This window comes from Microtus pennsylvanicus, chromosome 4 (assembly GCF_037038515.1).
Source record: "Microtus pennsylvanicus isolate mMicPen1 chromosome 4, mMicPen1.hap1, whole genome shotgun sequence".
Taxonomy (NCBI): domain Eukaryota; kingdom Metazoa; phylum Chordata; class Mammalia; order Rodentia; family Cricetidae; genus Microtus; species Microtus pennsylvanicus.
In genome coordinates, this window is record NC_134582.1 from 45718805 (window position 1) to 45731902 (window position 13098).

Sequence of the window (13098 nt, forward strand, 5' to 3'; positions counted from 1 at the left end):
CTACAGTGTGAGTTCCAGGACAGTCAGGGCTACACAGAGCAACCCAGTCTCAAAAAACCAAAAGAGAGGAAGAAAGAAAGGGGGAGGAGAGATGGATGGAAGGGAGATGGGGAAGGAGGAAATGTGTTGTGGAATAATCTTTTTGTACACTGTGAAGATGTGTCACTCCAATTGGTTTAATAAAAAGCTGAACATCCAATGGCTAGGAAGGATTTTTGGAGCAGAGAAGACTCTGGGGAGAAGAAAGGTAGAGCCACCAGCCAGATGGAGAGAGAGCAAGACATAGGGGTAAAATCCACGAGCCACGTGACGACATGTAAATGAATAGAAATGGGTTAAGTTAAAAGGACTAGTGGGACAGGCCTAAGCTATAGCTGAGCTTTTGTAATAAATGTTAAGTCTCTATGCTTTTTGTGAGCTAGCAGCCCAAAGAAAAGCCTGCCTAAAAAGGGGGTAGTAAGAACATGGAACCAATCAAATACTTGTACAGTGTCAGTATGATTATAAAATGATATAGCCACTATAGAAATCAAAATGATAGTCCCTTACATAATTAAGAAGAGAATTACAGGGACTGGAGAGATGGCTAAGCAGTTAAGAGTAATTGTTGCTCTTGCAGAGGGTCAGGTTTGGTTTCCAGCAGCAACATGGCTCACAACTATATGTTTTGGGGTTTTTTTGGGTTTTGTTTGTTTGTTTGTTTTTGTTTTTCGAGACAGGGTTTCTCTGTGGCTTTGGAGCCTGTCCTGGAACTAGCTCTGTAGACCAGGCTGGTCTCGAACTCACAGAGATCCGCCTGCCTCTGCCTCCCAAGTGCTGGGATTAAAGGCGTGAGCCACCATCGCCCGGCTCTCACAACTATATGTTACTCCAGTCCCAGGAGATTTAATGCCCTTCCAACTTCAAGGGCACCAGGCACACATGGCATACATCGATGTATGCAGGCAAAACACACACAAAATATATAAAAAAGTAGTTTTTTGGGTTCTTTTGAAAGAAGGTGTCTCTACATAGTCCTGCCTGTTATGGAATTCACTCTGTAGACCAGGCTGGCCTAAAACTCATGGAGATCCACCCACCCCTGCCTCCCAAGATCTGGATTTAAATATATATGCCACTGCACCCAGCATAAATAAATAAAATTACCATAACACAGAAGTTCTTATTCTAAATAGATTCTAAAATAACTGAGTGCATAAATTTAAACATAGATCTATATATCCATGTCCATAGAAGCATTATGTTTAGCAAAACTAAAACAACCCATATGTCCAGCCACAAAATGTAACATTTTCAGAAACAAATTATTTTCTAGCATATTTATGTTTTTCAGATGTATTTTGAGTTTGATTTAGGTGTATGTGTCTGAGCATGTACCACATATGGGACCAGAAGAAGGCATCAGGTCTCCTGAAACTGGAGTCGTAGGAAGCTGTGAAGTGAATGTAAGGGAACGAACACAAATCCTCACAAAGTGCTCTTAACTGCCTAGCTGTGACTCAGGTCCCCGTCATCCCCTTTTTTAAGGGGATGAAATTCTGACAACACACTCTACAACCTAGATGAACTGCCTAGATACTGTGCTAAGTGAAATAATTCACCTAGAAAAAACAAATAGAGTTGAGTGTGGTGGCAAACACAAAGTCTAATCCCAACACTTGGGAAGCAGAGGCAAGTGGGTGGATCTCAGTGAGTCTGAAGCTAGCCTGGTCTACGTTCTAGACCAACCAGAGAGTTACATAGTGAGACCCAGTCTCAAAACGCCAAAAGAGAAAGAAAAAAAAACAAAAACAAAAAACGCCAAAAGAGAAAGAAAGGACAAATAGGAGCTGGGTGTGGTGGTACAACCCTGGAATTTAAGCATTTGCAGGTGGAACTAGGGAGATTGGGAGTTCAAGACCGTCCTTGGCTACATAAGTACACGGTTAGCATGGGATACATGAGACCTGGTCTCTAAAAACAATGTATGATAATAAGCAAATATTGTATTATTCTCTGTGGAAACAAACAGAACGGTGGTGGCTAGGGTTTAGAAACAAGGAAATGGGAAGTTGTTATGTAATTTGTATAGCTATAGTCTTACAAGGAAAAGGGTTCTATAGATGAACAGTGAAGGTCATGGCATAGCAACTTAATTAACTGCATACTGCCACTGAATTGAACAATGGGGAAATGTGAATATACCTAATTTTGTTATGGGTATTTTACCATAATCAAACAATTTCAAATGTTTAGATGTATTCATTGTGTTTTCTATGTTGTGGTGGTTTGAATGAAAATGGCCCCCATAGGCCCACAGGGAGTGGCACTATTAGGTCGTGTGGCCTCATTAGAGTAGGTGTGGTCTTGTTGGAAGAAGTGCGCCAATGGTGGTGGCTTAGGAGTTTCAGATGATCAAGTCAGGCCTGGTGTCACTCTCTTCCTGCTGTCAGCTACCTCTTCAGCACTGTGTCTGCATGATGCCTGCATGCTTCCTACCAATATGATAATGAACTAAACCTCTGAACTGTAAGCCAACCCCAGTGAGATGGTTTCCTTTCTAAGAGTTGCTATGGCCATGGTGTCTCTTCACAGCAACAGAAACCCTAAGTAAGACAGAAGCACAAGTGTTTTTGCCTGCGTGTATGCACGCGTGTGTACCACCCAAGTCCCTGGTGCCTGCAGAACCCTAAATATGGAGTCAGATCCCCTGGAACTGGAGTTACAGATGGGTGTGAGACCAAGGCACACACAGTAGGCTAGAAAGCAGCAGGGGCCACCAATAGTGAAAGACAGGTAAATCCATCACCAGAAAAACTGCAGTGGAGAAAGTATGACAGTACGGAGGGCGGAGACCTGCTGACGAAGGGAACTGATTTTGTGAGAAAGAAGGATACAGAGAAAAAAATCCCGCAGTCACAAAAGAATGAATCCCAGAATCAACCTCCATCCAACCAAACAGCTGCATTCTGCGCTGCGGACACGAGAGGGCACTCTTGACCTCAGAACGCTGATTACTCTCATTGGCAACTGCTAAAGCAGGAAAACAAAACATTCAAAACGCACAGAATTGCGTGGCATTACATGAAGAAAATTAAAACTTAAAATCAATGACCCTTTAAAAACTAACCATTAAACAGGAAAACTGGAGCTCAACAATCCAATCTAAATTAAATAACCTTAATTATCACTTTATGACATGAAACAGAGAAAAAGCACTATTTAACCAGAATTATAACCCAGAAATTGACAAAAAACTAAAAAAAAGACAGAATTGACTGAAGTCTCAGATATTGAATAAAATAAATCAATTCAGAAAAAAAAAGAGGAACAAAACTAAAGAGAAAGAGAGAAGGAAAGAAAGAAAAAAAAGAAAAAGCAGAAAGACAGGAAAGCAAGCAAGCAGGTCCTTGGAGAACATGATAGATACAGTTCCCAAAGAAGAAAATAATGGAATACATTCAAAGTATGAGCATCAGAAAACTTTCTGGAAATAAACTTGTGTTACAGGAACTCATCTGGAATGGCAAATTATGATGAGTATCTTAGGAAATCATATAAACTGATAAGAGGCTGGGAAGGTCCTCACGTAATACATTCACACAATCGTATAGAATAAATAAAAATAAAATCTTCTTAAACTTTTTTAATTAAATGAAAAAATCCTCCAGATTTCAAAGGGTGAAATGGCATTATAAAAGATACAAGTATGCCTAACTATTGAAACAAAAATATTACTAAGTAGTCTAATTTTTAAAATTAAGTCCTGTTGGGTTTTTTGTTTGTTTGTTTGTTTTTTGTTTTTTTAGGCCTCCATTATTTTCTGGAGCTATGTAAGACGTGCCAAGGATGTCAGCATTTGAAAGCGCAATTTATTCAAGAAGTTTTAGTTCTTTTTAACGTGGAAAAGTAACGTGGAAAAGTAGCCGAGGGCTCACAGCAGCAAAAGGACTGGAAAGCGCCCGCGGGTCTCGAACCAACCTTGCGGTTGGTTGCAGCGTCCGGACACAACCACGAATTGGTAGGAACCAAACTGAAGCACTGTCGAAGTAACCGCTGAGCTACAGCCAGTCCGGCAGCTTCTTCCTGAATATAGCTACATGACTGTGAGAGAAACATACGTCATCCAGAGACTGAAAGTTTTTTGCTGACAGGGCGTGTGACACCGACCAATCGGATCCTGTTCCGGGCACTAAGCGAGGGCTTCCCGGGTGCCCGCAGCGCCCGCAGCGACTCCCGGACTCACCCAGTGCAGAACTCCTCCCCTTGTCCATTCCGCTGGTCCAACAACCATCTTTGTGGCTGTGTTACTGTAAGTATGTTCAGTCACTCCTCTCCCACCCGAGGAAGTGGAAGCTTTGCAAAGTGCAAAAGGTTATTCCAGACGTAGCTTTGAACTTCGTGGCTTAAAGCGGCTTTCCCAGATGTATATTCGCGTTTGTTCTATCATATAATTCCAAATACCTGGTCAACTCTTATACCTTTTATGTACTGAAAACAACTAACTTTCCTCAAAATTCCTGTCTCTCCATTAGCCACCATAATAGATCAGTGTGGATTCTCCCAGACACGATGTTGAACTTTTGTTTTGCTGTTTGGTGGTTTATTCTTTTGATTTAGGTAACTGTCTTAGACACAGCATTTGGAAGGCGAAGACAGAGATCGGCTACAAAAGACCCTGTCTCAAACAAAAGCAAAACTAAGTCTTGGAGAGTTTTCTTGTGTTATATACCTAACTCACCTGCATTTTAGCGTCTACCCTAAATGCACTCATTTTAAACATTCCTTTGTATCTATTGACTTATACAGAAGCATGCTATTTGTGTATGATTTTTGTTTTGGAGACAAGCTCACTCTATAACCCAGATTGGCCCTTAAACTTGCCATCCTCCTGCCCTCAGCCTCCCTAGTAGGGAATCATAGAGTGCCATCAAGCCTGTTTCTTTGTAGGGCTGGGGCTCAAACCTCATGAAAGCTATGTGTATCACAAGAACCAGTTTTTGTCTGTAAAGAGGGTCTCATATAAGCAGGGCCTAGCTGAGGATGACCTTGAGTTTCTGACCCTCCTAGATTACAGTGTGCCCAGCACACCCAGTTGTAGGAGTTGCCAGGGACTGGACCTAGGGCTTTGCCCATGCTACACAGGCACTTTACCAACTGAGCTATATTCCCATCCACCACCACTCGCAAGTGTTTTTAAGATACAGACAACATGGTGGCAAATGTCCACAATCCGACCATTTATGGGAAGTGGAGGCAGGAGGAACAGGATTCAGGGCCATCCTTCGAACATAGTAAGTTCAAGGCCAGCCTAGGCTACAAGAGATCCTGAGAAGCCACGGAGCCTCCTGGTTTTGTTTTGACACAAGGTCTGTGTAGACCAGGCTTGTCTAAAATTCAGAGATCTGATGCTTCTGCCTCGTGATTAGCGAGATTAATTGCATGTTTCACCACACCCGGCTCCAATTTTAAACAATTCCACTAGAAGGAAATCCCCTACCTGTGGATCTTGACACCCTGCTCCAGAAGATACCAATGCCTTTACCAGGCATGGTCATGAGTGCCTGTAGTCCCAAAGTACAAGGGAGACTGAGACGGGATCCTAAGATGGCCTTAAAGTTTCTCTCCTAATAAGTCAATGAATAAATTAACCCAAGTAGGACAATAGGAACACTTAACTAAAGTACAAATTTTCTACACCTTGAACTTCTCTTTGTTCTGTGTTCTAAATTCCCACCCCACCCTCTTTCCAGCCTCCAAGCTCCCATCTGTTTTGCGTGTTTTGTTTTTTTTTTCCAAGACAGTGTTACTCTGTGTAGTCTTGGCTGTCCTGGAACTAGCTCTGTAGACCAGGTTGGCTTCGAAGTGAGATGCCTCTGCCTCCCCAGTACTGGGATTAAAGGCGTGAGCTCCCACCGCCTGCCCCAAGCTCCCATCTTAACACCTCCCCCATAGAACCTAGCCATGTCATTTACCTGTCCCAAGTTTACAAAACCTGAAACACAGTTATATCGGAAATGACAGAGGTGATCTCACCACAGTAGAGAGAAAACATTCATCATTGCTCAGTTGAAAAGGTGATTTCCCAAGGTTAGAATCTCTTCTTACTGAAACCTTATCAGTCTTGGGCCGGAGGTGGGGGGAATCCACTCAACCGTGTTACTCTTTCTAGGACAGGTAGTGTAAGCAATCCTGCCTACGAATGCAAATGTGAACTTACCTGCAATCGGCCTGCAAACTCTAAGATTTCTTTGCTATAAAGTCTTGCTATTCAAACCAGACTGCCCATGATTTTATAGCAATCCTGCTTCTGTTTCCCAAGTGCTGGGGTTACAGGTGTGATCACCATGCTCAACACTGTAAATTCCTGAGTCAGGCAGTAAGCCAACATGGAAGCATGTGTTTATACAGCAGCCCCAACGGCCAAATTCCATGTGAGAATTCATTCATCAAAAGGCAGACCTATCAGTACCGAAATCTTACACACAAACCAAAGGGCAGGGTCCAGGGCTTTGTGAGACCCAGTGTGTCAGATGCTACCTAAAGGTGAGGAACTACATGGATCAGAGAAAGAGTCATATTGTGGCAGTCTCGTTAACTCAAATGGACCCCTTTATCCAGAGCATAGAGCCAGCCAAAGGAGTTTCATCTGTTTACATGACTTGTATGACTGTCCCCTCTGCCCTCATCCCCGTCTCATCCTTGAATCCCTTACACAAGGCACAGTACGTGATCCAGGAGTTCTCTGTGTTGGGGCAGGGGTGGTGGTGGTGGTGACCAGTCTATGTCATGCAGTTCACAGGTTATACCACAGTGGGGAAGTTTCTTAGTCATTTTCAATGGAGGAGCCATTTACCCATTCTCAGGCAACAAAGGTATTTTTAGTTGTCACAAGTGGATGCAAGTGCTACTGACATCTACTAAGTGAAGGCCAGGGATGCTGCTCAACATCCTACAGTGCACAGAACAGCCCCTTCAAACATAGCTGGCCAGTTAATCCCAGCACCGAAGAGGCTGAGACAGTGGATCTGAGTTCAAAGCCAACCAAGTGAGACCCTGTCTCAAAAATACTACAGAAATACCCCAAAGGCTTACCTAGCTCATCAACTGTACCAAGACTGAGTAACCCAATGCCTGCCCAACTGCAGACAGTTAGGTTCAACCCTGAGCTCTTCTGTTGCCATCAGAGGATGCTAAAATTACAGGAGGCTAAACTGTTACTCAGACTTACAAGGGCACAGATTCTATTAGCAGAGAGGGAAAACTCACACTGAGGAAACCTATACTGGGGGGGTCAAATCAGAAGGGGAAGGCTCTATGTGGAAACCCTTACTGTAGAAACTTCTGGGACAGGGGATGATATGAAAAGGTTCCCAACAAAGTGAAACAGGCCCAGTCAGTGCCATTTATTGTAATGTTGAACAGTGTGAGAACCAGGGTCTCCCAGAGTTTGTTTGTCTGTTTGGTTTAAGGGTTCTTTTGTCTTGTTGGTTTCATTCTTTTTTGCATCAAATAGGTTCTTCCAAGAACCTGTTCCCAAGGAAGACAGAAACAGAAATCCTCAGTGATGTGAAACAGAAGAAACAAGGTTAAAAACTCACCAGACACAAGCCACACCAAACACTCATCCCATTTAATTTCCTGTTACATGCACCGAGGAAACCAAAAACATTAGGCCCCAGGGCAGCAATGCCCTGAGATTCTAGCTCAGGCCCCTCTTTGTGATAAATCATGCACACATACCCACACACACATTGACCCAGGCAGAAGTCACATGCATGCACAGGTGGCTAGAGAACTGCTGGGCGGGACGGGAGGAAGAGCTGGGCAAGCATACGCCAGCACCTGTGTACTGGAGACCCAGATAACCCTTCTGTTGCAGGCTGAACAAGAGTAAAGATTAGAACAAAATCAGAACACAGGGAAAAGGAGGATAGATGAAGAGGGAAAGATGCAGGGGAACTGGGGGAAAGCAGCCTCAAAGAGGGAGGTCTTTCTTTATTGGGAACGATGGGCAGAGGATCTGTGACTCCAATAATATATATACCAAGGCTGACAGAATCTGCCACAGCTTCCCCTCTACACCCTGTGCCCTCTCCCAATGCAGAGGGAAACCACAAATACCCACCCTCTAGCCCTGCCCATTAACACTCGTAAGGACTTTCTCCAGTACCCAAAAAGAAATGACACCCCACCCCACCTCAACACACACTCAAAGTTAGGTCCAGCACAGGCCAAAGTTAGGCCAAAGAGAACGCCTCAGTAACTCTTCTTGGTGGAGCCAAAGCCAGAGAAGCCCATCACAGCTGCCATCTCATCATCCTCCTCAAACGTCAAGTCCTCCTCGGCCCTCCTTTTCTTCTCCTTCTGCTTCTCTTTCTTGTATGCTTTAGCCTTTTCCTCCTAAAGGGCAAAAGAGAGAAAATTACACAGAATTAGTTCGCTCCAGAGTTGATATTGTTGAAAGAGATACGTGAGCTTCAAGATTCTTTTCCATCTTTCAGCATGACCGACAGCCACAGTAAAGGTTAAAAAGTCAAGGATAAAGCCCTTGTCCAGCACACATGAGACCCCGAGACTGATGCCTAGGACGGCAGTGGAGGAAGACTGTAAGAAAAGATTTTAAGGGATAAGAAGAGATTCATTGTCTCTGGAGTTCTTAACTATACACCCTAGTTCATCTCTAGTTCATCCAGACAACATCCTGGGGCATGCAGGATATGCTAATATCTGCTCTCAGTTCAGTGTAAATATTATCCTAATATCTCCCGTGCAGAAAATGAGGTACACTGAAGTTATTTAACTTTCCCAAAATTCATGCAAATACATGGAAGAAAAAGGATTCTGACCCTATAACCTGGATCCATAGACCAACTAGGGACTAGTTATATTTAGTTACTCCCTCCTATAGTCTAAAAGGGAGTAAAAAGTATAGGGGAAGCTACACGTGCATGCAAGTATGATAGCAGTGGGAAGTTCTGAACTTTCTTTATTTTGCTATGAACCTAAAATGAAACTAAAACAAACCTGTCTAAAAAACAAACCAAATGAAAAGTTAACTCCCAAGCGATCTGGTCTAAAGAGCCAAAGAGAAATGGATAGGTTTTGAGCCATTTCTGATGAATCTCAAACAAGGACACCCTAGTACACAGAAATCCAAGAACAAAACTGGAGATCACAGAGTGTAAGCCGAGGAAGAGGGCCACCCCCAATTCACAAGGTAAAATGCCAAAGGTGGGGAGCAGGGTCAGGAGAGTCTCACCTCTTCTCTGAGTTCCTTCATCCTTTCCTCAAAATCATAGTCCTTCTGCTTCTCTTCCATCTTCTTCTTGTTGACCTCAAAACGTTTCTTTACCTGATCCAGAGTGGAGCGTTCCACACGCATAGACATACCCAAGTTTCGCTGATCTGGGTGAGGTGAACAGTGAAGGCAACCATAACTTTAACAGTCTCAGCCCCTCAAAAAGTTTGGCCCTTGCTATTTTTTTTCTTTTTAAACCTTTTCATAATAAAATACACAACAAAAATAACTATGGTTAAAAGCAGCTCTGGGTCTCACCTGCTCTCAGAAGTGGCAGCCCCAGATAATTAGCAGGTAGCTTTCAACTGCATTTACTAACCAGATTATCAACCAGGTCAGCTAGCCTCCTCCTCTGGCCTCTGTGCTTCTGCACAGGAGTCACATACTCAGCAATACACATTTATAAATAAACACACACACACACACACCAAGAAAACCACCCTACCACACTTCCCCTCGACCAGTCCCAGCTCCAGTCCTGAACTACCTCCATGTCTTACGTTTCTTTCCATTAATGTGATCCAGGAAGTTGATGGAGTCTTTCACCACGCAGTCACAGACGTTGCAGTAGTAGCTGACAAACGGGAAGAAACAGCACATGGGTCAATCTGGTTTTTAAGGATCTTACTGTTTTCAGGGAAGAAACTCAAATTTTGGGGAAACTTATATGAAATCTGTTTCATTAATGGAGACATTAACTGGTCTGAGACCAAGCTGGCCTCAGACATGCAGTTTGTCCTGCCCCTTCGTAAATGCTAGAATTACAGATGTGTATTTTCATAAAGCCTTGGAAGATAGTCTCCACCCTCCAAGGCAGCCTGACTCTCGTTGTCTTCCCTTCCTTTGTAGCTTCCTCCCAATCTGTGCCAAAATGTTCTGTGTGATAGTCAGAACATGCAAAAGCAGTGGTTTATCACTTCCAAGATTAGATTATCATACAGTGGCTTCTGCATTTGTGAGGATGACTACTTGGTTTGGGGAAATTCATCTCTTTATGTTTTATTGTGAACAACCTTATAAATAGGCCCACAGGGTGAACTTCAGCCTCCAAACCATAGGCATCTGAGAGCTTGGAAGAAGATCTTCTAACTTTATTTAAGCTCCAGTGAATGCAAGCAAACCTAGTCAATTCCATGACTGCAGCTTCATTGGAGACCCTGATCCAGAACCTCCAAGGAAACTAACTACCCCTCAATTCTGTGCCCATGAAACTATGAGCAACTATTATTATTTTATGATCCTAGAGGTTTAACTTACTAATTTATACAGCAAAGGCATCAAAACAGTGGGCTTACTAAATAATCTGCAGAAATGTGGCTAACTGCTATATATCTGTATGAGTCTCCGGATAAACTCTAACTGGACAGAATTGAAGGAATGGTGGCAAAGGGGTGACCAGCTCTGTGGAACTCCTCTACAGCTCACAGAACTGGTGTATAGTAACTACAGCTAACAGCTCCACCTAAAATACCCCCGTGCCTTCACAACAGACCATATAACCCCTTTGAGGGTACTACTGATGAGAAGCAGCCCACAGAACAAACTCCCCTGGAAATAGGGCTGAGTTGACTTCAAACTTCAGGAGGGGGCAAAGAAAAACAAAGAACCGAGTTATGGTCAATAAGGTCGCCATCCCTGATCTGAGACTTTCCTCAACACTTCCTAAAAACAATAAGAATAGTTTATTAGACCAGCCTTGGTATTAGAGAAGGACAAAAAGCTACTCACCCTCCCATTTCAGACTGTGGGGTCGTCTTGGTAATGACGATCGTCTTCCCAAGCTTGGACTCCAAGTCCACCTTGTAATCCCTGTGCCGAAGAAGCTCCCGCTTGACGGGCTGCACTGGTTTTCCTGAAACAGAACGACAAAGTGGGTACCTTCAGTATTTACTAGAATCTCTGTGTGTGTGTGTGTGTGTGTGTGTTTTAAGACAGGGTTTCTCTGTGTAGCCCTTGCTATACTAAACTCACTTTGTCGACCAGGCTGGCCTCAAACTCAGCGGTCCACCTGCCCCTGCCTCCCGAGTACAGGGATTAACAGTGAGTATTACAGTGCCTTGGCCAAAAAGGAAAAGAAATACATGAACCCCAAAATGAAGATGACTACTCTTGTTTTGTTTTGTTTTTTGATTCCTCAACGAAGGGACACAATAGATACTTTATACAGCAGTTAAAAGAGGCCAGAAAAAACTCTAATTGGTCTGGAACTCACTATGTGGACCAAGCTGGCCTCGGATTGGATGGTAATCCCAACTCTCAAGAGCTTTTCTCCACTTGAAAGCTAGCACACTTAACAGAGCCTCCTCGTCTAGCTGAAATGAGGAGTTCTGAATTTTTGCTTGAAGTAAACCTCTGAGAAGAGGGGAACTCACACTCCATAACATAATGTCCAATGTTCTCGTGCGTGTGATGGCTAACACTGATTGTCAACTTGACTACATCTGGAGTCACCTAAACCCAAGCAGCTGAACACACCTGTTTGCAGTTTATTTTTATTTTTGTTTGGAGGGAGGATGAGCTGGATCATTTAAGATGGGAAAACCCTGCTGGGCGGAGGTGGCGCACGCCTTTAATCCCAGCACTCAGGAGGCAGAGGCAGGCGGATCTCTGTGAGTTCGAGGCCAGCCTGGTCTACAAGAGCTAGTTCCAGGACAGACTGCAAAGCTACAGAGAAACTCTGTCTCGAAAAAAAAAGACAAAACAAAAAAGATGGGAAAACCCACCCTGAATATGGGCCACCCTAGGGGGCAGCTCATGTAAAAGGAGAGGGGAAAGCTTTGGGCTTTTTTCGCCTGCTTGTCGTCACATGCTAACTGCAAGCTATCTATCCTGTTGCCGGGGCATTCCTTCTCTAGCCATTGTATCAACTCTACCATCCCCTTAGCCCTTCGTGAAGTGAGTACCCACCATCCTTCTTTTCTCTCTCTTCTGTGAGTCTCTTCTCCGCAAGCTTCTCATATTCATCTTTGTCCCACTTTCGGCGAAAGTCCAAGTTTTTTGTCTGTAGGGGGAAAAAGTGCTCAAGATCCGTCGTTGTGCCTGCTCCCCTGAAGAAACTAAGGGAACCGCCTAACTGCCACCAAGGCGGCCCCAGGACCTTTCAAAAGAGAAGTCTCTCTGGAACGCCCGGGGGTCTGGGGCACTCGGGACCCCAACCCGAGAGACTTCCGAGATTCCACGGTCCCTGCGCCAAGGCCTTACGGGGGAGTCCTCGAACCTGGACCCTGAGATCGCGAAGAGGTGTCAGGAAAACAGCCAAGTCTCACAGCTTGTCTCTATTTAGCTCCGAAAAACCACCCAGAACCCTCAAACCTCCTCACACCAACACCTACCCCGCTGCCCGACGCCATCTTCACAGCGAAGTGAATGGAAAGCCGTAAAATGCCGTAAAGCGCGCCCGGGAGCCATAAGGCAAGATCATGCTCCAATAAGATTCGAGCCTCGCGTTCTAACTGCGTTAAGGACTGGAGCGATTCTAAGGCTATCCTGTTAGCCCCGCCCTCTGTTCCAAGGAGACGGCGCAGGCGCAAAAGGAGCGTGAAGCAACACGGAAGTAAGGGCACTGGCCAACGTTTTTTCTCTCCGGCTTTCAAAACAAGCCCTGGAAGAGTAATAGCTCAGCTCTTTCTTGTCTTTTACAAAGACTCAGAGGTTCGGAAACAGTACCCCATGAGTGAATCAACTTTACCTGCATCTCAGGTTTTTTGTTTTTTTTTTTAAGACAGGTTCTCAGCCCAGACTGGACTCTGTATTGGTGGCTAGTCTTGAACTTCTGATTTTCCTGCCTCCACTTCCGAAGTACTGGGTTTACAGGCATG

General features: G+C 44.2%; 1 protein-coding gene across 3 annotated transcripts; it reads right to left on the reverse strand.

Moving 5' to 3' along the window:
• Positions 1 to 7364: 7364 nt before the first annotated feature.
• Zmat2 (zinc finger matrin-type 2) lies at positions 7365 to 12693 on the reverse strand. Of its 3 annotated transcripts, none has more exons than XR_012910306.1 (7): positions 12613 to 12693; positions 12188 to 12281; positions 11009 to 11132; positions 9781 to 9854; positions 9242 to 9387; positions 8180 to 8382; positions 7365 to 7509 (listed from the first exon to the last, which is right to left on the reverse strand). XR_012910306.1 is itself a non-coding variant. In XM_075968920.1 (7 exons), the coding sequence occupies exons 1-6, from the start codon at positions 12628 to 12630 to the stop codon at positions 8239 to 8241; spliced, it is 600 nt and encodes a 199-aa protein (XP_075825035.1). In that variant the 5' UTR covers positions 12631 to 12693; the 3' UTR covers positions 7365 to 7509; positions 8192 to 8238. The 3 variants fall into 3 exon arrangements, 2 of the variants coding, with proteins under 2 accessions (XP_075825035.1, XP_075825034.1); XM_075968920.1 differs by having other exon boundaries at positions 8192 to 8382; XM_075968919.1 differs by having other exon boundaries at positions 7365 to 8382; positions 12613 to 12692.
• Positions 12694 to 13098: the final 405 nt, after the last annotated feature.